Raw genomic sequence first — 25,157 nt, 5'->3', positions numbered from 1 at the left:
CAACAGGGACTCCGTTCCCAGCCTTTCCTCCTTTCTGATCGGTCCACGCTGGGGGCGGGCACTAGCGCTCCGCCATTTACGGCTGGAATAGTCCAGCCCGCCCTCAAAGAAGCGTCATCCACGGGCCGGACGCACTCGCGGTTGCGCAATTCAACTCTGACTCCGTTTACTCAGACAACCTACGCTCGGCGGACATCTTTACTTTGGGAAGAGAAGAATACTCCCCCCAACTGGGACCTGTAGGGAAAAGAAACCTTCTCGCCACAAATTAAATTCATGTATACGTCAGACAAGGGCGTCAGTTTAGGATTTCAATGGGCTCTCGACCTAGTTCGAGAGAGGAAGTGTGGCTTACTTCCGCCCGAGTCCTCGATGGCCGCAGCAGAGGCCGGAAGGTCTGCGTGCCTTCTGGGTAGTGTAGGCAGTAAGGGGAGTGGGCCGCACCAAATTCGTCAGGAGGGGGACACTATCAAACTGTAATTTAAAGTAATCACGTAAGGTGCTCTAGAGTGCACACGTTAGGAAGGGGTATCTGAGCGCTTACTCTCCGGGAATTTTGGACCCTCGCGCCTTTGCCTGGCTTGCTTTCGCAGCGGCCTGCGCTCGCGCTCCCCCCGGAAGTGCAGGACCGGACTTCCGGTGGGCTCCGGGCGTCCGCGCGAGGCGGCGGCGGCGGCGGCTGCTGTGAGGAGGCGGTGGCGGCTCCCACCGTAACGTTCCCTGACGAAGCGCATCTGCGAGGCGGAGGCGTCCACCATGGTGAGCGGCCGGGCGGGCAGGGCGGGCAGGGCGGGCCGGGGCCGGGGTCGGGGCCGGGCGGACGGACGTGGCGGCCGCGGAGGTGCCGAGTCACCGGCCTGAGCCCGCCGCCGCTCGGGACTGAACGCAGTCTTGCTTGTGTAGACCCTAGATGGCTTCTCGCGAACGAGCCCCGGATCGGCTGGGGGGTTGTAGCGGGAAGGGGAGAGCTCATGGGCCAGTCCCGCGAGCTCGGTCCTGCCGGCCTGCGGCCCTGCCCCGCCGCCCTGGGCACCGCGGCCCCGAGACCCCTCATCCTTTGGGCCCCGGCGGCGCCCCCGGAGGGAGGGAGGTGGCCGCCGCGTCGGCGCGAGAACCACGAGGTTTAGGGAGGCGCGTAGTGTAGGCCACGAACGCGGGCAGTGGGGACTTGAAGCCGGGTATGCCTGCAGAGCTGTGTCAGCACCGCGCCGGGCGCTGCCGGTGTCACGGGTTTATCGCATGCGAGTTTATCCTTAGTGTGTCGGTGTCGGGTCCCCTCTCTCTCCTCAGGGTTAGCCACCTAACAGCTGAACACCAGCCGTGTGCCGGGCAGTGTGCTGGCGCCGGGGCTGTAGAGGGAAGTGGGACCGGGGCGGGAGGTTAGGTCCGTGGGTGGATGCGGGGCAGGTTGGCACCCGGTGTTCAGTACTTTGTGTCCATTTCCCTCTTTCGTGTTGCAAAGAGAAGACAGGGCTTAGATGGGGGGGGGGGGATGTAGTGAGGAGGCCCCCACTGCTCTCCCTTCTTTTCGTCCAGAACGATGCTTCTGGCCAAGATTTTGTCGAACAGAATTCTGGTTAAAAGGAGAGGCACGGGTGTGAAAACTACTTTGCTGGCGCTCCAGGGAGTGGAGAACCATTGGAGAGTTTAAGCAGGAGCTGCATCTGCATCTGTGGAAGACAGCTGGCTCAGCTTGCTGATTTTGGAATTGCTAGTAAACTGTCTCATCAGTACCTGATTTTTCCTCTACTTAGTGTACAGTTAGAATCAAGTCAGGAAATACTCGTCTGTTTAAAAGTTTTTTAGCTTGTAAAAAAACATGTACCATAAATTTACCATTTATAAGTGTACAGTTTAGTGGTGTTAAGTATATTCACGTTGTTGTGTAATGGATGTCCAGAACTTTTTGGTCTTGAAAAACTGAAACTCTCTTCCCATTAAACAATTCCCCCTCCCCCTAGCCCCTGGCAACCACCATACTTTTTGTCTCTGAACTTGACTAGTTACTCTAAGTACCTCATATAAGTGGAATCCTACAGTGTTTGTTCTTCTGTGTCTGTCTTATTTCACTGAGCATTATGTCCTGAGTTATTATTCCACTGAGTTCATCACCGTTGTAGCATGTGTTGGAATTTCCTTCCTTTTTAGGGCTGAACAATATTTCATTGTATGGATGGACATTTTCTTTATTCACTCATTTGGTGATGGGCATTTGGGTAGTTTACAACTCTTGACTATTGTGAAGAGCGCTGCTGTGAACCTGGGTGTACAAATATACCTTCAAGACCCTACTTCCAATTCTTTTAGGTATATATTCTATTGTGCAATTTTATATCCTTTCTTTTTGACACATCACAGTAGTTGCAGTGCTTTGGGAAGACCCTAGATTGTTGGCAGCATGTGTTCTGAGCCTCATCATAACCTACAACGTAAGAGCTGGGATCTTACTTTTGTGATAGCACCATGTCTAGGCTTTACTTATGAAAGGCATGGAGGGAGTGCTGTGGTGTGGCGCCACGTGAGAGCACTTTGGAGGGGTGCTAGCCCTGGCCCTGGGCAGAGCAGGGAAGGTTCCCAGAGCAAGGAAAGGGTGGTCCTGGAAGCCAGGGGGAGGGGGAGGGGTGCAGACCTGTGCACCTGCTCTTATCACTGTTCCCTGTTTTCTGCCTGCTCCCTCTCCTGGCTTCAGGTCTCTGCAGAGAAGTGCTTCCTGACCACCCACTTAAAACAGCGTTCCCAGGAGCTCTCTTGTGCTCAGAATACTGACACACAGATGGTTTTCTGTTCTTGTTTCCCTTGTCTTGAATGTCAGCTCTGCCGGGGGGCAGAGGTTGTAGCTCTTTTGTTGGTGATGTTTACTTGGTGCTTGGAGAACAGAACCTGGCAGATAGTGGCACTCCTAAACGGAGTGAGGAGAGGAAAAGTGGTCCAGGCCAAGGGAGCAGCCCGGCAGGGTCGTGGCCGTCATAGGAGACCTGGGGGACGGGAGACCTGGGGGATGGGGGGCGGGGGGTGAAAGAGGTGAAGGACAGGCTTGCTGGGGGCAGTTTTATACTTTAGTAAGATGCACTGTCTGAATATGGTGGGGAAGAGGTTGCCGGGACAGACTGGACGCGCCAGCTGGCAGAAGCCGCTGTGAGGTGCGTCCTGCTCCCAGGAGGTGCTCACTGGGTGCAGGTTTGTCTTGCTCTTGAGCGTTGACACCCTGACCCACTCTAGCTGTTGACAGAAGAAACGTGCCTTCGTTCTGTGTTAACTGCAGCATCTCTTCCCTCCTTTCAGTTCTCCTTCAACATGTTTGACCACCCGATTCCCCGGGTCTTCCAGAACCGCTTCTCCACGCAGTACCGCTGCTTCTCCGTGTCCATGCTCGCGGGGCCTAATGACAGGTCAGATGTGGAGAAAGGAGGGAAGAGTATGTGCTGTTTTTATTTTGAATCGTAACCTTTCCTGCCCTAGGCCTGCAGTGCTCATAGTCCTTGGCAGCTCTCATTTTGCATGTGTGACGGAGGCTAGTTACCGTCAAGATGTCGTCAAGGTGTCCTGGCTAAGGGGTGCGGGGAGGGGTCCTAATTATGATTAGATTTATGGCTGATAGCCATTTGGTTTCACCAAATAAATTATAGCTAGTAAAACTTGTTGTGAACAATCATGAAATTCCGGCTGCCTCACAGGTATTGTTTAATACTTTTATTAAGCTATAACAGGAAGTGCACTTTGACTTTTGTTCTATTGTTTTAATTTTTCATTTCTTAATATCTCCTAAATGTTCTTTCCACAGTAATTATGCCACCCTCAGCCCTCGACCAACTCAGTAAGTACTTTCTACCTGACTTGAGAACAGAGGTGATGTGAACGTGGGCACTGGGACCAGGCACAGACCCCTCGCCGCCCAGGCAGAGGCATCTTTCGGCGAGGCTGGTTGGGAATTGTCCCTGGAGGGTGCTAGCTGGGTTGGGAGGCCGGGGCCAGTGGGCACTCGGCTCTGGGTCCACTCCTCTGGCACCCCCACCCTACCCCGGGTCCTATTAGGACTAAAGGAAGGTGTGAGCACTGGTGCTCTTCACGCTGATGGGGCAGCCGATGTCCTTGGCTGCACGCACTAAATTTTCCCCTAAAGGATGGTGGCGGCCCCCAAGAGGACGCCGCGTGCAGGTCTTTCATCTCCCCAAGCTTCTTGCCTCAGCTACAGCCGCAGTTCTAACCCCTCTTCCCCAGGAGCTGCTCCCCTTGCCCCGTCCTGCCTCTTACCAGGAGCAAGAAAGGCCCAGGGTTGGGAGATTGGCCATGTTTTTCCCCCTTTCCCCAACTCCCCACTCCCATGGGAGCAGCTCGGAGACCTCACACCCCTGGCCCCACTCCACCCGGACTAGGATGCCCCAACCATGGGCACAGTCATTGCCTTTTGAGACTTGGGGGCCTTTTGGTGTGGGTTCTGAGGCAGGAGATGTGGTGGCTTCTGGGCCGGGAGGGTCCACGCTCTGTGTCGGGTGCACATTGGGCAGCTCGGTAAGGGCCAGATGCCAGCTCTGGTGTGGCTCCAGCTTGGGCTCTGCACCTTGCCCAGCCTGACTCCAGGCTAGTGACTGGGCCTTTCTGGACCTTGGTGTCCTCACCTTTAAATGGGGGCATGACGCCATCTGTGGGGACTGCTCTGCGGCAGGAGTGCCTCCTGGATGGTACCTGTGGTGTGTGTGTAAACAGCCAGGGCCCTGTGGCACCAGGCAGGGGCAGGAGGTGGCCCTTAGCCAGCAGGGCCTAACTGACGGCAGCAGTGGCTGCACCTGCAGAGGGAGGCCTTTAGCTCTGCCAGAGGGTGGGTAGAGCGGGGGGCACAGCCCTCAGGCAGGCCCCTGTCGTCCCCTCTGTCGTCCCAGAGCGGGGAGCAGGGCCCTGAGAGTCTGCCTTATGTGTGGAGCTGACCCAGGACTAAGACCAGGTGTGTTGGTATGTGGGTATGAGAGGAGACTGGGGGATTGGGACAGTGGGGCTTAGTTCAGTGCCGTGCAGACCTCGTAGGTCATGGAAGGAGCTGTCCAGATGAGATCTCACGGGGAGTCCTGGTTTGTAAAAAGGGTCGCTGCTCAGGGCGGAGGAGGTGAGGGTGTGTGGAAGACTCGGACTCCCCAAGGCACTTCTCTAAATCAAAAAAATGCAGTTTGAAAACTACTGGACTGAGGAACGTGGGGGTCTCTTCCAATGGCAAGAATCTTGGACCCTTGGTTGGAGCCTGATCAATCCATTCACCCTGACCCACCTCAGTCCACTCCACGGCTCCACAGCCGGGAGGTGCCCTGGTGACGGAGGGCCTGGCGTCCAGGCCCTTGGCCACCACTGCCAGTATTCCAGTCGCCCTTGGTGATGGGGGGACAGCCTCCCACCCAGACTCATTATCCAATTTGCTTCTCCAAATTTTTCGGGAGATCCCAAATGGAGTCTACCGTACCTCCTGCCACTAAGTCAACTTTTGTTGCCACGTTTGCCTAAATCTACAGGCTAAAGTTGGTCTCAGTGGTCAAGCCCCAGACCTGGGCCAGCGGCCTAGGTTGACCCCCAGCATGGCCATTCCTGGGCTGTGTGACCCTGGGGCACGTTGCCAGACCTGTGTGCCTTAGTCCCCCATAGATAAAGGGGCGAGGACAGTACCCACCTCACTGTCCCGTGAAGGCTGAGCAAGGGCCTGGCACAAGGCAACACGGTCCTGTCGGTCTGTCCCGGACCGCTCCCCCAGGTTACTGACTCTCCTGGGTCCTCCTGCCTTGCAGCGCCAGCCCCTCCTTTCTGCGCCCCCTGCACTCCTGAGTCAGCAGACCTCCAACCCCACACATGGCCCCCACCTCAGGACCCCTGGTGGGAGGGGACACACTGGGTCCCTGCTGCAAGCCCACACTGCTGACCGGTCCTGCCCTGCCTGCTCCCCCCAGCTGCTCACACACCCGGTCCCTGTGCCCAGTCTCTCCTGGTTGCCAGCAGTTCCTGAACCAGCCTGGCTCCCCTCCCTCTATGCCTTTGCTTGGGCTGCTTTCTCTGCCTGGACTTCCTCCCCTGGAGGACATCCCCCAGCATCTATCCTGGCTGCGCTGCCTCCGGCCCCACCCTTCCCCGGCACGAGCATCTGGGCATGCTCTGGTCTTCTAACTGGAAACCTCTGAAGGAGGGATTTTGCCCAGCACCTGGTTGGCACTTAAACTGTTCGTGAATAAACAAACACGTCACTTTTTAAAAGTGGGATTTCCGACATTCAAAAGTATAAGCTGGTGCTGCGTTCCTGACTCAGCGAACGTTCCTGAGGTCTGGCAGGAGTGCGGGGTCTGCTGGGTGGTTAGACACCCAGGGGCTCAGTACCACGTAGGTCCCAGTGCCTGCTTGGGGAGGGAGGCACTTCCCCGGGGAGGGTCTGGGGACAGGGTTTCTCTCCCTGGAAGAAGCCGAGCCTCATGCCTCGCTCTTCGTTTCAGGCCGACTTAACATCACCTACCCCATGCTGTTCAAACTGACCAACAAGAACTCGGACCGCATGACGCACTGTGGCGTGCTGGAGTTTGTGGCTGACGAGGGCATCTGCTACCTCCCGCACTGGGTGAGTGGCCCCTGGCTGCCACGTGGGGTGGCAGGGACACCCTCCGCCTGTGCACAGTCCTGCCCCCGCAGCAGAGGGACGCGCCTCACCGCAAACATCACATGCGGCTGTGGACACGGTGCGCCCGGAGCTGGGGATGGCTGCTCACCTAGTGGCCTGGAACCCACAGCCGTGCTGTTCTTAACTGCCATTTTCTGTGTCAGGCTTTTTTTAAAACAATGGAGCAGGAGTATTTTTCATGTGGTCTTGAGTACAGAGTTTTAGATTTTTATAAGTTTTCTCATCCCTTTAGTAGTTTGTCTGCCCAGTTCTGTCACTGTGTGTGTGTGTGTAGACACTTGTCTGTACCTGAGTCTGTCTAAAGCACTCAGCCTCATTGCCATGGGAATGAAGGCTCTCTGCACTTAGGCTGGTCCGATGCCATCCATGTCCAGAGGCAGGCGCGCCTGCACTGTAGGGTGGGGCCTGCAGCAGCCAGAAGTCTGCGGGGGCGGGGCTGGGGGGGCCCGGGCCCCACCACCCCCAGTGTGAGGGCCCCACGGCTACCCTGCTCCATCCTGGGCCTGGGCGTGTCCCTTTGACCTTAAGCACTGTCTTCTGTGACAGCTGGCCACAGTCAGTGTTGTAGGTGCTTCGAAGGTGCCTGAGGGCCCTTGTCTTTATAAGGTCTTATGCGGAAACCCAGTGTTCTAGACCGTGTAGGGAGGAGGGTCTCCAGGCAAAGGCTGGCTTGGCTCTTTCCTTCCCTCCCCCCTCAGCCCAGCCCCCACTCTCACAGCTCTGGCACGCTCAGCATTGGGAAACCCACAGAGGGGACTTTGTGTCCTTTTCTTCATACTCATTTATGTCGGGGTGCTCAGAGACCCCTCAGTCTGCGGGCGGAGTTGGGAACGCACCCCAAAGCCTCCCTGCCGCTAGGGAGATGCTCTGAAGAGCATCCCACCTCTCCTGCACAGCCAAGGGTCCCCGCCGCAGCAATGGCTAACCTTCTAAAGGAGTGGCCTTAACTCATATTTTGAGATTAAATATGAATAGAAGTTTGAAGGTTCCTCCTCTCCTGCAGTGGTGACCTTGCCCTTGCCCATTTCCCCTGGGCCATTGCCCCTCCTGAGCCTGGGTCCTTCCTGAGTGCTAAGCCCAGCTGGTGTCCTGTGCTGCTTCCTTGATCACAGGGGAACTCTTAGTCACTCCTCAAAGCCCAGACCCAACCCGGTTCCCTGCTCACGTGCCCGCACCTCGCGTCACAGGCACCAGGCCTTGTCCCACTATCTGTGGAGCGCTATGGGTGGCTGAAGTGTTGGGCAGTGTAAGCTTCCCCAGGCCCCTCTGTGGCCCGTCCTTAGTGAAAGAGAAGGGGGGACACTGTTCCTGTAAGGCTTTTCCTCCAACCTGCAGATTTGGAGTTTGGCTGGACCCGTGTCCAGGCTCTCAGACCACTTTGGGCCAGAAAGCTAATTGGATCCTTTTGCCTGGAAACATCCCATCCCCGGGGAAGCCTCTGTAGGTAGCATGGAGCTGCCTGCCATCCTCTTCCTGGGCTGGCCTTGCAGCTCTTGCCAGGAGCAGGTGGTGCCTGGGATTTCCCAGCTGCTGCTGCAGAGCCGGCTCGAGGGTCTCCTGACCCCAGTGAGTGTTTGAGCAGGTGCTTTCTTTCTGTCAGCTGAGTGGCAGGCTCCATCCCACCCAGAGCTCCAGGCAGCCCTGGTGGATGGGCAGAGAGCAGGCGCTGGTGGACAGACGAGGTCAGCTATGACCTGAAAGCTGTGGAACCTGGGTGGGTGCGTAGAGCTCCCCATGTGGCCCTTGCTAGCTGTGTACGTTTGAAGCTTTTTTTAAGAAGGTTTGAAATAAGAAAAGCAAAAAAACATTCCAGGATGCGCAGGGGTGCTCATTTCTCGGATCCCGAGCTTTAGGTCCTTGCTAGGTCCTGGCTCCCTGTGCCCCAGGACCTTGGGCCCATGTTTGTCTCTCTGTCTCATTTCTCATCTGACCTCTACCTGATAGGGTGGCTCCACAGATGCCCAAGGCCTAGGCTGTGGGCTGTCCCTGGCAAGGCCAGCCTGCCTGGGGCTGTCATCCTCCCACCTCCAGTGTAGCCCAGCTGGCCCTGGGGCCTTGGGAGTCAGGTGAAGTTGCGGGAGTGGGGGTGGGGGGAGGTGTCCCTGTGGAAATGCTCCAGCCCTGGGAGGCCAAAAGCTGGCGGATGAGCTCGTACCTGGCACCCTTCCAGCGAGTGGTTTCTTCAGGCGTTCCCACTGTGGTGGCCCTGGCCGCACCCCTACTGCCTCCTGTCTTCTTCCCCTTCCAGATGATGCAGAACCTGCTGCTGGAGGAGGGGGGCCTGGTTCAGGTAGAGAGCGTCAACCTGCAGGTAGCCACGTACTCCAAGTTCCAGCCCCAGAGCCCCGACTTCCTGGACATCACCAACCCCAAGGCTGTGTATCCTTCTGAAGTGGAACGTGTTCCTCTGAGCTGGGGAGGGCTGTGCCAGCTGGTGGCGGGCGACAGTGAGCCCTTGGTTGGGTCTGTGCCTGCTTTGGGGACCACACACTTGTCGTGATTGACATTGTGACATGAGAACAATGGCGTGGGGCCAGCCCGTCTACATGGTTCAGGGGCCTCATGAGCATGCTGAGTGCTCTCTGGACGCTTCCCGGAGGGCAGGTGGAGCCCTTCCTCTGGGTGGCCGATGACGCTGGCAAAAAAAAGCCCAGTGTGTTCTGGTCGGAGGGCAGCTCGTCTGCCTCTCAGCTCCCCTGTGCTCAGGCATGGGGAGCCCTGTCTTAGTACGTTTTCTGTCTGTCAGCAGAGGAAAGCAAAGGCATCAGGTCTTAGTGATTTTTTGTGTGTTCTCTGAACGTAAGCCAGCCGTGTGTGTGGTCACTCCACCTATTTATTGTTAAAAAGGCATGCTTGTAAAAAACTCAGTTGAACAACACAGATTGTTTAAAAAAAAAAAAAGCTACTTCCACCCTCCCCACCTGCACCCTGTCCCCAGCCAGAGCCAGGAGCACGCTGCTGCTGCTGGCCATGTCCCAGATGCCACTTGGCTGTGTGGAGGCCTCCGCTGGCTGTGTCTGTGGACGGGCATGTCAAGCCCCCTGTGTTGGGCATACAGGGTACTGGGCGCTCTGCTCACAGCAGGTGTGGACAGTGCCCATGCCCGGGACTGGGGCCTGCCGGCCTCTGCACTGCAGCCCCTTGTATGTTCTCCGGTATGGAGTCCTTTTGCTTGTGCTGGAGCACACACTACCATGTTGCTTTCAGAGACAGTGTCTCTTGGCACAGTTACTCGTGACTGCAGAGAAAGGGTGCCCCTTCCATGGGACGCGGTGTGCCAGGCTCTGCTCAAGGTCTGAGTCCAGGCAGTGCAGAGCTGGCTCCGCCCTCGGGCCCTGGGGGCCACGTCCAGCAGCTCAGCGTCACCAGGAGGAGTCGAGGGAAGGGCACCCCTGCAGCTGGCATTGCACACAGGGGGGCAAAGAGGGCGTGTACCCCAGACTCTTCATGAAGCTGCTAGCAACCAGGGAGGCCGTTTGACAAAGAGAAGTGAACGTAGACACGGGCTCCTCTGCCCTCAGCCTCTCACCCAGGTGTACTGCGTCTCAGTGGCACATCTGGAGCCATGTTTTGTGTTTGACCTTTGTATTTAAAACAATTCTGTAAATTGACGAGGATGACATGATTAAAATATTCCATTTGATTGGGCATTATTCCCTTGCCTGGGCATTTGGGTTACTCAATTTTTAAGAATTTATTATTATTTACTATTATAAAAAGGGCTTACAGGCTACTTTTTCTTAAAATTTTTATTATTAAATATTTTTATTTGAAACATATCACTAAATATGGTTATCACCCAAAAGATAGAAACAACAAAAGTGTAAATGAAAACATCTTTGCTTTTGGGGGACTTTTGAGGGGACTTATCTGTTTTTCAATTTTTTTTCCCCCTGTGCTCCCATAGGATTTTTAAAATCAACTTGTTGAGGTGTAATTTACATGCAGTAAAATGTACACTTGAGCGAGTTTGACAGATGCATCCCCTGTGTATTCAGAGCTTGGCTGTCCTCCCAGAAGGGCCTTTGTGCCCCTTTCGGCCCATCCTCAGCCAACCCTCAGCCCCAACAGCCTCGGCTGCCTCCCACCTCAGAAATCTGCCTTTCTCGGGGTTTGGCGGGGGTCTCACTGCTCTGTGGCTGGTTCTTCCCCAGAGTGAGGTTCACCCCATTACCGTGTGTTAGAGCTGCTTCCTTCTCGTTGCTGAGTAATGGCCACGTGTCTTTGAGCCCCAGCTGGGCACACGTCTGTCCGTTACACAGTGTGACCCAATCCTCTAAATGCCTTGTGGAAACTTGTTTCAGATTTGAGGGCTCCATCTTGCTATGTTGCCTTGACAGTGTGTGTCTGCAGGTTAGAAAACGCATTGAGAAACTTTGCGTGTCTGACCACCGGGGATGTGATTGCCATCAACTACAATGAGAAGGTGAGTGTCTTAGCCTTTCAGATGCCGGGGCCCTCACAGCTGTGAACAGGAGACTATGCGCTCTCTCTCACACACAGGATCAGACGCCAGTTACTCCCCGGTGTCATGTAGGGATCCATCGTGTTCTCTGACAGTTTCCTTCTGTTTGAAGCATCCGATACTAAGAATCCTACTGTTCAATTTTGTGGATTTTGAAACACACTTTTATATTTTTTTGTAAACTAATAATCTTGTTCCCTTTACCTTCGTGGGGACGTTTTAGGTATTGTCTAACTTAGCTGAATACGTTAAACTTTTCTTTTTTTTTTTTTTTTTTTGGCTGCATTGGGTCTTCATTGCTGGGCGCAGGCTTTCTCTAGTTGCGGCGAGCAGGGGCTACTCTTTGTTGCGGTGTGCTTGCTGCTCATTGTGGTGGCTTCTCTTGTTGCAGAGCACGGGCTTAGTTGCTCCGCGGCATGTGGGATCTTCCTGGATCAGGGCTCAAACTCGTATCCCCTGCATTGACAGGCAGATTCTTAACCTTTGTGCCACAGGGAATCCCAAGCTTTCTTGATTAATTACAGGCAGCCTTAATGTCATTGTTCTTAAAATATTAAGGCAGTAAAAAATGCTGAAACAAAAATTGATGATGAAAGGTATCGTTGACCTTTTTGCACTGAAAGGGAAGGTGAGTTACTCAGGTATACATAGAATTGAAATGCACGTCTGGGCTTCTGCTTTTGGAAGTACGGAAGACTAGACGCTCTGAAGGGCCCTTCTGAGAAGACTCAGCAGGCGTGTGCAGAGGGCAAATGACCACATCAGTGCATGGTGGAAGGTCTGGATCAAGGCATCCACATGAAACTGGGGCCCTTAAAGGGGCCAAAATAGATGCAGAGGTGGGTGCTGTCCTCATCCCAGGCTTTCTGAAAACAGCACCCCCAGTTTCGTTGAGTCCTCAGGGTTGCTATAGATTGAACCAGCAAACAGGAACTCCTTATAAGACCACCAGACACCCAAAGCAAAGACAGCAAAAGCAGATTTAGGCCTTTAAGAAATCACAATTGGGACCTTCAGGTGCAAAGATAAAATAACTATGTAAAAAATGTTCAAAAAAATTTTTTAATGGAATCATAAAATTTAGCAAGCAGCAAAAGTCTATCCAAAATATCCAGGATTATTTGAAAAGCAGTCAGAGGGTTAAACAACAGCCAACAAAGGATTAGCGAAGGGGAAGTTGAATCTGCAGGAGTGACTTAGGTGTCTGCACAGAGAAGCACGGCAGCAACGTGAGCAGCTGAGGTTTGGGAGATCCTGAGAAAACCAAACGTGACCAGTGAAAACCCCAGTGGGAGAGAACGGAGGGCGGAACTACTGTGAAGAGTTGAGTGGAGTTGTTCCAGAATTGGCCTACAGCTCACGCTTACAGGGAGTTTAGTGTCCACCAGGCCGGGTAGTTACAGGTGCCGAGCACCAGACGTGGAGAGATGAGCAGAGGAGATCCAGCACTTAGAGAAGAACAGCACATGGCAGGCCTGTCAATAGCAAACGTTGCCTCCCCACGCGGCAGAGGAGCTCCAGAGGCTGCAAGAAAGTAACTGTCATCAAACCTTCTTTAAAGAATAGGGTAGGGCTTCCCTGGTGGCGCAGTGGTTGAGAGTCCGCCTGCCGATGCAGAGGACGCGGGTTCCTGCCCCGGTCCGGGAAGATCCCACATGCCGCGGAGCGGCTAGGCCCGTGAGCCATGGCTGCTGAGCCTGCGCGTCCGGGGCCTATGCTCCGCAACGGGAGAGGCCACAACAGTGAGAGGCCCGCGTACCACAAAAAAAAAAAAAAAAAAAAAAAGAATAGGGTAAAATCAAAATGTATTCAGATAAAATCTGAGAGAATTTATTTACCAGTGAAACTTCGCAAGCATGTGCTTTAGGAATAAGCATTAGCCTAGAAGGAAAGAGTAAGGTGTGGGAAGAACCAATAAACCAGCAAATGTGAGGTAAATTGTGGTAAACATTGCCATTTAAATCCATAACAGTGTTTAATAAATGCAGTTTAAAAGATGGCACCTGAAACACTGGAAAAGAATAAGTCTTGAGGGTTATTTAGAATTCAGGTGTTCTCTACACTTCAATAAAGGTAAATCAGTAAAAATACATGTTGAATGTGTAAAAGTTTAAGATTACTGTTTTAGATACAGAATGACAACACCTAGTATACCATAAATATCACAAAAGTCCTTAGCCTTAACTACGTGCAACATAGCCTAGTATTTCTACTGTACTGTGTTCCAGTATTTTTCTTTACTAGTTCTGGTTGCAGCGTAGTTGGTTTTATGACTCACTAGTTAGCTGCGACCTGCAGTTTGAAAACACGCTGACTGGTAAAGGTGACCACATGCCCAGGAGCCACGGACACGGATGTTCATGCCGCCTTGTCCGTGGCAGCAGAACCACTGGAGGCAGCCTGTGTTGTGTGGAGAGGTGGTGGGGCATCCACACAGCGACAAATATTCATTTCTATTAGTCACTAGTGAGTAAACGTAAAGCCAGATGGGGGACATCAAGCCTTCTCACTGTACTTGGGGGACCATCTCCCTCATATTCAGTTTTTTCAATGGTGGGACTGTCCTGACCATTCATTATAAAAGCAAGACATACTCTAGGTAGAGAGAAAGAACCTAAAACAATGCAGGAAAAAGTCCATTCTGCCACCTTTAGTTCCTATCCTTTTGACTTTGTGTGTGTTTTACATGCATGAGATCATTCTCGACACACAGCAGCATAACTGGTTTTCAGCATCTTTTCCTGAATGCTGGCTGCCTGGGATCCCACGTGAATACACCCCACTCATGTAGCCATTCTAGTGATGGGCGTCTTCGGCCTATGCTGCCATGAGCAGTGCTGGAGCAGGCGTTCTTAGAGCACTTTCTCTTTCAGTATTTAGCTAGTTATTTACTTAGGGTTAATTCTTAGACGTGAACTTTCCTGGGGTAAACACTGAATCTTTTGCAATTTGCTGCATAACTGCCTTGTCTGATTTGAGTCGCTTATGAGAGGTGGTCAGCTAAGTGACAGGCATCAAGGCAGCCACCCACAGCGGCTTTTCCACAGCAAGAGGTGTGGCTGGGGAGGGTGTCGTGGAGGTGAATGACGTGTGTGTGCAGGAGCTGGGTAGGGGGCTGCAGCGACACATGTGATGGATGGGCCCAGTGCTGCCACAAAACTGACTGATTTCTCTCTCCCCAGATCTATGAGCTGCGGGTGATGGAGACTAAGCCTGACAGGGCTGTGTCCATCATCGAGTGTGACATGAACGTGAGTGGCCGCGGGAGGAAGGGCGGCTGGGGGCCCTGGGCAGGTGTAATGCAACCCCTGGGATTCTTTGGGGGAACGGGGAGGAAGATGGTGCCGGAACATTGTGAGGAGGCCGCTGACCTTGTGATTGGTGTCAGGGTTGCTGCTGGTTCTGAGATGGCTAGATCCATCAGCATCTCAGCCCTGCGAGGGGCTGAGTCTTCTTGGAGGCTGAGGAAGGTTGCTCAGCTCCGAGTAGTGGGCACAACAGCCCAGCGTGCTGGGTCTTCAGGGAAGGATGCCCAGCAGAAGGGTTCCGTTCTGTCTGGGTCTGTTTAGAGGAGTGGTTGCCGGGGTCCAGGGCAGTGAGGTTGCCTGGAGGGAGAGGGTGTGGTTATGAAAGGGCAGCAGGAGGGGTCCCTGTGGTAACTGAAACTGCTCAGGATCTTGACCCGGGGGTTGGGGGGAGGGGTGCACTGATCTGCAGTGATGACAAATTGTGAGAACAAAACACAAACCCGCGTGTGCGTGTAAACTGGGGACGTCTGGACGAGGGCTGGGTTGTCTTTGCCGATGTTCTGCTGTGATTTTGTAAAACGTGACCATTGGGGAAATGGGCATACTGTACAAGGCCCCTTCTGTATCGGCTCCAACAACTGCACGTGGACCCACAGTTGTCCCAACTTAGAACAGAAAAGCCACGGAGGCTGAGTGTGGCCTTGTCTCATCGTGCTTTCTTCTTGGGGACACAGGTGGACTTCGATGCTCCACTGGGCTACAAGGAGCCGGAGAGACAAGCCCAGCATGAGGAGGCAGCCGTAAGTCGCTCCTCCGCGTCCCTCCCGAGCTCTGCATAGCTCCCCACCGCCGGTATTGGTCTTTGGAGCGCATCCCAGTGTCTTGGCCTCCTGGCGGTGTTTGGCCTCCACTGGTACCGAGGCAGCCACGTTCTGCTTCCCTCCCAGCCCTGCTCCCGGGGCCCAGTGTGTACCAGCTGTGTTGGGGTGCGGGCACAGCAGGAGCAGTGAGGGAGCCCAAGGGAAGAGCTGGGGGCCCCACTGAGAAGCTCATCCCCATTTTTCTGTCCCTTCCAGGAAGGTGAAGCTGACCACAGCAGCTATGCTGGGGAGCTGGGCTTCCGCGTGAGTGCTGCCATGCAACTGTCTGTTCTCCTGCCATGTCTGTGACACCCTGGGAACCTCAGCTGGGAGCAGGCCTGGGGGACCCCACACGCGTGTACCCGGTGTCTTCTCAGTTTCCAAACCCTTTTCCATCCACTTTCTTCTGGATCCTCCCAACAACTGCCAGGCAGCCCCAACTTCTTTTAAAAATTTATAGCCTACTGGAGAGCTGAACTAGTACAACAGACACGTATACTCTTCACGTAGATTCACCAGATGTGATCACTCTTGTTTTCTCTCTAAGCCGTGTCCTGCACTGTTGGAAAGTCAGTTGCATGTTGACGCTCCGGCACTGCTGTCCTCCCTGGAAACGGAGAGGGGCCGGTGGGCATGGCTCAACCTACTGCCGGGAGGCAGGTCTGCAGAGCTGAGCCGTGGGCCCAGCTGGACCTGTCACCCCTCCTTGGCAGCTGGCGTCCGGGGGTTGAGGCAGGTGGAGGCACCGTCCTTGGGCCAGGAAGCTCCCCTCAGCTCCCAGCAGCCCCCAGAGGGCATGGGTGCTGCAGTCCCGAGGTGGTTCTCTCCTACCCTTGGGGCTTAGCTCATGGCCCCCCCTGCCTGCTTGTCTAGGCCTTCTCCGGCTCCGGGAATAGACTGGATGGGAAGAAGAAGGGTGTAGAGCCCAGCCCCTCCCCAATCAAGCCCGGAGACATCAAGAGGTGGGTCTGCCCTGGCTCTGTTCCACCCGACCCAGGCCCCACAGTGGGGCAGCCTCATTCAGCTCTGTGGGGGTGTGGGTGCCCCGCCGCCCTCCTCGTTGGGCTGGAACACAGCGTGGCAGAAGTGCATCGGTGCCCCCCCATCATCGCCAGGCTTCTCCCCAAGACCCCCGCAGTCCAGCCCCACTGGCCCCTGATTGGATCTCTCTCCTACTTCTGACCTTTCTGGTTCCGACTTAGTAATATGCCCATTTTCCTCCTTTGTGACTTCAAATAACTGATCCACTTCCCTCAGGAGGCAGGAGCTGCCTCACTTAGTTGTATTTCTATTGTTTGGTCCAGGGACTCTCAGCAGAGTCCCTCCTCTGGTGGCCTGCATGGTTGTGGCAGGGATGAGATCTGTCCCCTGTTGACCATATGAGAGCACACGGAGAATGCCAGAAACGGGTTTGCACGCAGCATCTTAGGGAGTGAAGTGAGTTCAGTGCATGTGTAGCCCTTGCAGGGGGGCATGTGAGGCTGGAGGACACAGATGGTAGACCCTGAGCCTGCAGACCCTGCCCCAGCTGCCTTCCGTTCCCTCCTGGGGGGGTGCTAGGGGGCACCCGTGGGCTGGCCTGAGGCTGGGGGGTGGTGGGTACAGCCACGGACCAGATGGTCACAAATGGATTTTAGTCCCTTCTCCTGACACTAACATTCCTTCTGCTCTGTCTTCTTTATAGAGGAATTCCCAACTATGAATTTAAACTTGGTAAGATCACGTTCATCAGAAATTCACGTCCACTGGTCAAAAAGGTTGAAGAGGTGAGTATGTTTCATGGGTCATGACAAGTTTCATTGGCTACTGGTGACTGAGGAGAGTCTTTCCATTCTGAATGAGGGTGTTTCTGTCATATTTTTCTCTGTTCTGGGGCCCCTCCTCTCCCCAGTGGTCCAACTGTCGAGACTGTGAGGGCTCTGATGTCCCCTTGCGGCAGTGACCAGCAAGGTTTCAGCTCCCTGAGCCCTTGCCGGGTGTCAGGCCCCAGGCCACGTGCTCTATACTGAAATATTTAATCCCCAGGACAGTTTCCTGGGACAGCTGCTGTGATTGTTTGCATTTCCCAGGAGTGAGCCTGAGAGTGCATGAAGGTCAGGGGCAGAGCTCCTGACCACTGCACGGCCATCTCAGTGCCTCCGCACTCCAGAAACGGCCTCCTGCGGCCCGGGGGGCAGGGAGGGGAGCTTCCGTCTTGTGGGCACTTCTCCCAGGTGCTGGAAACTTGCTCGAAAGACCCGGCACAGCCTGCCATTAGACCGCCCAGTCATGGGAGATCAGAGACACCAGAGGGGCAGAAACCACCAGGGAAATAATTGCTCCAAACGGAGGGGCCCACGCCCCGTTGGCAGGTCAGAAGGGGCCACTGAGCATCCAGCGCAGTGGATGGAAACAACTCCAAATTGGGGCAAAGCAAAGACACTAAAGTCTCCAGGAGGTGGAGATTCTACCACGGGTCACGAATGGCACCATCTTAGCCAGACACAAGCCAGGACATAGTGGAGCAGGGTCCTCAGAATTCTTTGCCCAATTATATGAGCTGAATTGTGTCCCCCAAATTCCTGTGTTGAAGCCCTAACCCCAGCACCTCAAAATGTGATTGTATTTGGAGATAAGGCCTTTACAGAAGTGTGTTAAAAGGAGGGCACTAAGATGGACCACGTTCCCCTCTGAGGAGACGTGGACACAGAGGAAAGGCCTGAGGACACAGCGAGAAGGCAGCCCCTGCAGGCCCCGGAGAGGGGCCTCAGGAGAGACCACACTGCCGGCACCTGGATCTCTGGCTCCGAGCCTCCAGGCTGTGAGGAGGTGAATGTCTCCCCAGGCCCCCAGCTTGTGATTTGTTCTGGTGGTCCCAGCAATCTAACACCAACCACCCTGTCAGTGAGCCGTATTAGAGGAGAGGTAGGTATTCTCAGTCCCTGAAGATCTCTTCATGCACCCTTTCTCAGGAAGCTACTGAAGACATACCCACTGAATTGAAGGAATAAGAAGTAAGAAAATCCAAAAAAAAAAAAAAAAAAGTCAGAAAGCCTTAGACCCAGGAAGCAGGGCATCCCCACAGCAATGTGCAGCCCTGGGGCAGCAGCCCATCCAGGTGGGACAGACCGAAGTTCCCAGAAGACGCACCTTCCTCAAGTGGGTGAAGTGTTCACAAGAGAAAAAGCAGGCTCCGGTGTTGACAGCAGGACAGACGGAGGGCCCTGAAGGAAGGGAAGGCTGCCTGGCTCAGCCACAACTCACCTTTGCGTGGTCGCCACCATGTGAACCTTGTATGGGCCCCACTGCAAACACCAGCTGCATTAGGCGGTGGGCCGGGTGTTGGGGGAGGGTGTGCTGGGGAGCTCAGGATCCTCTTCCACAGACAACGCTTCCCCTGACTAGCAGCAAAGCTCGTGGAAAGATGCCTGGTGTTTTCGAGGGTTCAGAAAAAAGAAGCCGTCTTTCTGCTGGTGGGAGGATAGTTTGGTAGAGTGAGAGCTGCTAAGTCACCATTTTAAAAAGCCTCAAAAATAAGAGCAGCCTTCTAACGAGGAGTTCAACCTCTAGGGAAAATCAAAGTTGTGTGTAGAGACATTCAGCTGCCTGCCAGGGCAGCTTGAATACTGCAGACTTGGAAGTAACAGCTGATGGCAGAACTGCCTGTCCACGGAATGGAATTAGAGGGAACGAGAGCAGCGCACTGCCTTGAGATTGGGGAATTAAGTAGGAAAATAGTTTATGTAAGCGTATACAGAACAGTGACTGGAAATGTTCTTTGGCGTGGTTTTTCTTTTAGGGGGTGTATTTTTTACATTGAAAATGTAATACCTTTGCAAAAGGATATATACTCAACCTGAGAAAAAAGGCTATGGTAGACAGAGTTGTGATTCCATGGTTTTGTTTTCAATTCAGTAGATTATAACTTGCATTTCTATTTCAAAGACATTTCTTATTATGAATGTGAGAGTAAGGAAAATGGGCAGATGGTACATGAGTCAACAGAATAAAGCATTTCTTATTAAACTTCCAAGGAGTTTCTGAAAATGGTATTTTCTCTTCACACTCAGGATGACGCTGGAGGCAGATTCGTCGCTTTCTCTGGAGAAGGACAGTCTCTGCGTAAAAAGGGAAGAAAGCCATAGGTTGGGACCATTGGCTGATTGGAAAATAAAATAATTGCAACATGCTGGCTTTTAGTTACTGGCTCTGACAGGGACACTCTGTCACTTTAGGTCTGTTTAGAGTTACCTAAGAATTACCAGGTTTCACCTGCAAGTGGACAGCAGGACAGCAGTTTGTGTGCGTGATTTGGGGAAAGAGGAGGCCGTCTCTGAGATCCCTTACTCACGCTCCTTGCTTTCAGCCCTCGGGGCATGCCCACAGCCTCAGCTGGAGCAGAGTTCCCTGATTCCTGCTAAAAACCAGTGAAGGGATTGAATTGCTCTAAGTTGTGGTGGTCTTTCTCTTTTTTTCATTTATCTTTTCTTTCTCCAGGTCATAGCTTAGCTGTTGCCTTTGACCTGGAAAAAAGTGGTTTAAACAGATAAGTGCTCTATAAATAGTGGTCATCCCATTACTCTGGCTGCAATTTAAGTATTTGAGGAAGGGTGTTTCCATTTTTATTTTACATATTGATTTTTTCCCCCCAAGAAACCATTCCTCAGAAGGAAAACTCGACCTGAAAGCATTTCTAACTTTGATTTCATTTGGAAATAACTGGCTCCTTAATGAATCTGTTCTACTGTAAAACAACTTTGTGGTGAAGCACAAATGTGATTATTAGAATAAATGAAAGCTAAAGATACGTTCTTTCTCCTTTCCTACCCCCCACTCCCAGTTTTAATGTATTAAATTTTCCAAAGTTCTGCTGGCCTGTCTTTATTTTTTTTACTAGTATTAATTTAGTTTCAGGTCTTCAATTTCTATAATATGAGCTCTTTCGACATGTTAATTCAATTATTTTCCTCTCTTTGAAAACAATTCTAAATCAAGAATTTCAAATAAAAACAGGCAGTGACTAAAACCTGAATTGCCTCTAAGTGTTTGATTAGGTTCCAACATGGATTGACAGTTGGGCAGGAGGAAGGCCTGCTGGCAGGGGCCCCTCGTTCCACCCTGCCCTTAGGAAAGCACTCCTCTGGGGGCTTCTGGGGAGCGTAGGGAGAAACGAGGCTCTCTGACCCCTGGGGTGGGGGTGGTCGGGCCCAGCAGGGGCTCCCCTTGTTCCTGTTGTAGGCCAAGGGGTCCATCTCTGGACAGGGCTCCCCTCAACACTCAGGAGATGATCCCCTGCAAGACGCCAGCCCAGGGTTCACCCACATGTCCTCAGAGAATGAGCATCAAAGGTCATCATGATGACCAGGGCTGGGCCCTGTGGCCCAAACCCACACCCATGGCAATGGAAGTGGTTCTGGAAGGCATGGGCACTCTGTAACCTACCTGGCCCTCCACTTCAGGAGTCTTGGTCGCTGACAGAAGTAGAGTAGACACCCTCCTTGGTGGGTGGGCAGCCTTGTTTGCGGATCACATTGGCTACCACATCATTCAATTACATGATGAATGTTATGTAGTGTGCTGGCCCTTGGTTTCTGTCTTCCCTGAGCCACACCCACAGTGTATACAAGGAAAGCACTCCCTGCTTGGGCCAGGGGTGGACCCTGTTGGTGGGTCTTCTGGTGACACGGTAGGGTGCCACTTGTAGGCCTGTACCCTGGCCTGCATCCTTCTTCTCAGGCAGCATTTTCTCCAAGCTTGGTCTGTGACCCAGCGTGGCAGGACTCCTAGTGAAACTGCAGCTGTCTGGCTTGACCCGGACTCACTCCTAGGGGGCCCAGCACCCGCCTTGCAGGGGCCCCAGGGCCAGTGGCTAGGCTGGCGGCAGTTGGAGAACCACTGCAGGGGTGTCGTAGGGCGGTCCTGCGGGCCCACCAGCCGCCTCCCCTTCGCTGTCATTGCCTCGTGCGCATCGCCCCATGGAGAAACGATGTCTCCCTGCCTTAGTACAGCCTCGACCCTAACGCGACCTCCGGACGCCCACTCTTAGGTCCTGCTGTCCCCCGGGCCATACAGCCTCCGCGCCTCTGGCCAGCCTGCGCTGTGCCCGCGCCCGTGGGCCCCCGCTTCCTACCTGGGAGTCACCCCGCCCTCGAGGGGACACAGGCGGGACAAATGCAGCCGTAGGACTGGAGTGGCGACACTGATTCCGGTGCGTGCTGACGAAATGAACCGATCTTTGAGATTATGAAAATAAAGCTGCTGGAACGAACCTGCCCGAGCCGCGTGGTTCCGTCAGAAACGGCCACTGGACGTGAATGTGCAGCCGAGCGACCGCCGGCTCGAGGGGACGCCGAAGTCACCTCCGCCGCGTGGCTAGCCGGGCCTGGTGACCCTGGGGCCTGCCCGGCCCACACCGGCCTCGGCTCCGCCCCAGCCTCCAGGCCCCGCCCACACAGGCCTCCAGGCCCCGCCCTCCCTCGACTGTTATTGGCTGCCAACCCGGACGTCCTGTTCAGTGGCGCGTCTCAAGGAGATGGGCGGAGTTAGTGGTGAGATCTCGGGGCTCATTAGTCCCTCCGCCCATCAGTCACGCGGCGGTCCGCGGGCTCAGGAGGCGGGTTAGGCAGTCCCGGGACATGGCGGAAGGTGGAGGCTGGCAGGTAAGTGCGGTGGGACCAGGGGACCCGCGGGGCCAGGTCGGGAGGACGGAGACCGGGTCCGTCCGTGCGGGACGGGCTGGCGCTCACCGGGTCCCCAGCTCACTCCCCCGTCCCCGCAGCCGCCGCGCCCGTGCGAGGCCTACCGCGCCGAGTGGGAGCTCTGCAGCAGCGCCGGCCACTTCCTCCGCCACTATTACGTCCACGGCGAGCGGCCGGCCTGTGGGCAGTGGCGGCGCGACCTGGACAGCTGCCGCGAGTGGGAGGAGCGCCGCAGCGCCGAGGCCCAGGTGACCCGACCCGGCGTGCCGAGCCCTGGAAGACCAGGAACCAGCCCGGGGGCTCGAGACGCTGGGAGAAGGGGGCGGGCCTTAAAAAAGGGGTTCAGTTCCAGCCTCCACGTGTACTGGGGAGCGTGCTTTGATTTATATCCTTAAAAGGTCAGTCTGGCTGCCACGCTGAGAGAGGATATGGTGGAGGTGCTAGAGACCAGTAAGGAGGGGGTTGTGATCCATACATTCAGCAGACACCACTTGGGACGCTCTTGGGGATCCAGGAGTGATGAGAACACAGCCCCTGTCCTCCCGACTCCTACATCGTAGTCTAGGATACAGCAGTGGCCTGGAGCTGATGGGGGTGTGGGTGTGGGTGGGGGGCATGGAGCGAAGCTGTGAAGGCGCAGTGCTCACGGAGCGTGCGGGGGAGGGAGCCAGCAGGACTGCCAAGTGTAAAAGAAAATGACAAGTCCGAGATCAGTGGAAAACAGGAGAGGTAGTTTGCAGCCTATATGGCAAGAGATTAATAACCTTTGTACATATATATATATATATCTTTTAAAGATAGCTGTCACATATCTGTAAGAAAAATGGGAATTATTTCAGAGTAGAAAAGTAGGCAAAGGGCACACAGAAGGAAAAGAAAAGAAAACCAAATAGCCTGATGTATATTTAAAATGACAGTAACTGGTTACTGCCCAGCGGAATGTCCATAGGGGTTTGGAGAGTCAGGGCACCTGGGCAGTGTTTGTGGAATGTCAGGTTTTCTGATTATCTAAATGTCAAATGCATACCTTTTGATCCCACAGTTTTACTCCTGGAAGTTTATCCTAGGGAGGTAATTGGGTAACAACTGAAAATTCAAAATGTCCATTGTGTCACCATTTGTAATAGTGCAAAGACCAAAAGTGACCTAAAGTCCAGTAATAGACATTTGACCAGATAACGTCTTCCCCACCACGGAGAAGTACACAGCCATTAAGAAAAATAGATAGTAACCTATCCCCCTGTGGAAAGGTGCTCGCAGTATGTCACTTAATGAGAAAAGCAGGACGTGCACCAGCAAGGAGAAGATTATTCCTTCTTTAGGGAAATGGGTGATAGCCCTGAAATGCGGGCCTCAGATGGGATTGGGGAAGCTGTGAACTTCACCCTGGGAGGGAGGTCTGCAGGGCTTTCATATTTACTTTGCATTTCTGATCGCTTTTTAACAAGAACAATACATTCCATTTGAGACAATAGAGCTTGAGCGAAAACAGATGGAAGAGGTGAAATTCTAAGTGTAAAGTGGCCAGCATAGCACCTGGCACCCCCTCAGGCCTCGTCATGGTTGTGACCTGCTGCCCTGGGTTTACTGGCTGGGGTGATGGCACCCACTGTCGCGTGTGTGTGTGTGTGTGTGTGTGTCTGTCTGTCCGTGTCTGTCTCTGGCCTCTTCCCTCCTCTGGCCACTCTTACAGGCTCATCTCTCCTCCTGGCTCAGCCCCCAGCCCCTCTTATCTGGTGAATCTGATTAGGTCAACCGAAGGCATCAAGCCCTGGGGCCCAGGAGAATTAAAAATATCCTCAAAATGGTCATCTGCACAGGTTTTTCACAGTAGCTTGGAGAATGATCTAGATGTGTGTGTAGTAACCACCCCCACCCCACCCCACCCTGCACTCACCAGGGCTTGCTGGGCTGCGTTTGTCATGTGTGTGGGTGGGCACCGAGAGGAGGGAGGTACAGGGCACCTGTGAGGCCACAGGTGACCGGGTCTCCTTTGCAGCGGTCCCTACGTGAGAGCGAGCAGGCGAGAGTCCGGGCTGCACGGAAGCACGGCCTGGTGTGGGCCCCCAGGCAGAGCCCCCCTGCAGACTGGCACCTCCCTCTGCCCCAGGACAACGACCGGTGACAGGCCCAAATAGTCCAGAAGGTCCCTGGGAGCTTCCGCCTGGCGTGGGACACAGAGTCCCCATCTCCAGCCTCGCCTGCCCCACCACACTCAGAGCCAGTTCACTCAGCGTGCAGCTCCAGGAAGCCAGGCATCCCTGCGTGTCCCTGTGGGCGGCCAACGGGCAGGCCAAGGGACAGCAGCAAGGAGAGGCCGTCCCAAGGGCTGGGCTCCTCAGCTGAACACTCGAGGGGCAGCCCGGATCCGTGTGGATGCGCAGGTGGCCGTGTATGGCCCTGGTCTGGCGATGGCCACGCAGTACTGGCCGCAGGTGCCCTCCCACCGCGGGCACTTCCTCTGCTCCTCTGTAGGCGCGGGCGGCGTCACCTCCTCGGCCCACGGCTCCAGGACACACAACCTTGTGTAAAGAGGGATCCTAGACTCTTGGCTGAAGACACCCAAGCCCAACACATGGAATTTTGGTCTTCTTCCCTCAGAATTTCCCCTGGTCGTTTTTTGAAAATGTGGAATATATCAAAAGACATTTCACAGGTTTGATTCCAAACAGAAGCTGAAAATTAAATCCACAGTTTAATTTTGAAAGAGTTAGATTTATAACCTGACGTTGTGCTGGCCAGTATTAGAGTTTTGTATGCTTACACTCTTGTAGATGTTTTTAAAATATATGTATTTGAACCAACGGGAACACTAGTTCTTCAGAGGTCTCTTTATTATGGGTGAAACGATTTAGCATCTGTGCCGTGTAACAGGCCCCAGCATGTGGTGCTGAGGGTCAGGCCTGCGGCATCTCAGTGCCTCCCTCACGATCTGGCCAGAGGTGGTGGTTCAACATCATTTTACTTATTCTTGGGGGCAAAATAATCCATCACTTCAGAAGGGCACACATTAAGAGTAAAATCTCCCATCATGTGTGTTTGCTCTTGTGTGCCCCAAGTGTCCTTTGTGACTGTGTACCTGTGAGTTGTGGGGTGCGCACAAAGGACTCCCACAGCAGAGGTGAGTATAAAGAAGACCCAGGGTCCCCCCGTCGCAGGGGGGAGCCCTGGTGTGTCTGAGGCAACCAGCGTCCGTCCACCGTGGCTGCGTTCACGGGCATTTCTGGCCGAGGAGGAGGAGGAGGAGGGAGGCTGCTACAGCTCCAC

General features: G+C 54.1%; 2 protein-coding genes and 1 long non-coding RNA gene across 6 annotated transcripts; 2 read left to right on the top strand and 1 right to left on the bottom strand.

The window, feature by feature from the left end:
* Positions 1-547: 547 nt before the first annotated feature.
* Positions 548-20,224, top strand: UFD1 (ubiquitin recognition factor in ER associated degradation 1). 2 transcript variants are annotated; one of them, XM_004322019.4, is made up of 12 exons: positions 548-759; positions 3,283-3,415; positions 3,782-3,814; positions 6,459-6,580; positions 8,889-9,019; positions 10,994-11,066; positions 14,288-14,356; positions 15,088-15,153; positions 15,430-15,477; positions 16,087-16,175; positions 16,898-16,979; positions 19,263-20,224. In XM_004322019.4, exons 1-12 carry the CDS (start codon positions 757-759, stop codon positions 19,335-19,337), a joined length of 924 nt encoding a protein of 307 aa, XP_004322067.1. In that variant the 5' UTR covers positions 548-756; the 3' UTR covers positions 19,338-20,224. The 2 variants fall into 2 exon arrangements, with proteins under 2 accessions (XP_004322067.1, XP_073646532.1); XM_073790431.1 differs by having other exon boundaries at positions 549-759; positions 3,283-3,389.
* Positions 10,017-21,461, bottom strand: LOC109548499 (uncharacterized). 2 transcript variants are annotated; one of them, XR_012325282.1, is made up of 4 exons: positions 21,323-21,461; positions 18,457-19,310; positions 14,477-14,710; positions 10,017-10,987 (listed from the first exon to the last, which is right to left on the bottom strand). It is a non-coding gene; the product is annotated as an uncharacterized lncRNA (long non-coding RNA). The 2 variants fall into 2 exon arrangements; XR_002174582.3 differs by lacking the exon at positions 10,017-10,987 and having other exon boundaries at positions 14,353-14,710.
* C13H22orf39 (chromosome 13 C22orf39 homolog) lies at positions 21,452-24,700 on the top strand. 2 transcript variants are annotated; one of them, XM_019926244.3, is made up of 3 exons: positions 21,452-21,851; positions 21,971-22,288; positions 23,890-24,027. In XM_019926244.3, exons 1-2 carry the CDS (start codon positions 21,828-21,830, stop codon positions 22,283-22,285), a joined length of 339 nt encoding a protein of 112 aa, XP_019781803.1. In that variant the 5' UTR covers positions 21,452-21,827; the 3' UTR covers positions 22,286-22,288; positions 23,890-24,027. The 2 variants fall into 2 exon arrangements, with proteins under 2 accessions (XP_019781803.1, XP_019781804.1); XM_019926245.3 differs by having other exon boundaries at positions 21,460-21,851; positions 21,971-22,138; positions 23,890-24,700.
* Positions 24,701-25,157: the final 457 nt, after the last annotated feature.

Source organism: Tursiops truncatus, chromosome 13 (assembly GCF_011762595.2).
Source record: "Tursiops truncatus isolate mTurTru1 chromosome 13, mTurTru1.mat.Y, whole genome shotgun sequence".
Taxonomy (NCBI): domain Eukaryota; kingdom Metazoa; phylum Chordata; class Mammalia; order Artiodactyla; family Delphinidae; genus Tursiops; species Tursiops truncatus.
Note: the sequence above shows the minus strand (reverse complement) of the source record. Positions and strands in the feature narration are given on the sequence as shown.

Excerpts from the sequence above, each read along its gene's own strand:
- UFD1 (XM_004322019.4), top strand. Across the intron at positions 14,357-15,087 it reads TCATCGAGTGTGACATGAAC|GTGGACTTCGATGCTCCACT; the intron begins GTGAGTGGCCGC and ends TTGGGGACACAG. Across the intron at positions 15,478-16,086 it reads CTGGGGAGCTGGGCTTCCGC|GCCTTCTCCGGCTCCGGGAA; the intron begins GTGAGTGCTGCC and ends CTGCTTGTCTAG.
- C13H22orf39 (XM_019926244.3), top strand. The coding sequence starts at position 21,828 with ATGGCGGAAGGTGGAGGCTGGCAG. Across the intron at positions 21,852-21,970 it reads CGGAAGGTGGAGGCTGGCAG|CCGCCGCGCCCGTGCGAGGC; the intron begins GTAAGTGCGGTG and ends CCGTCCCCGCAG.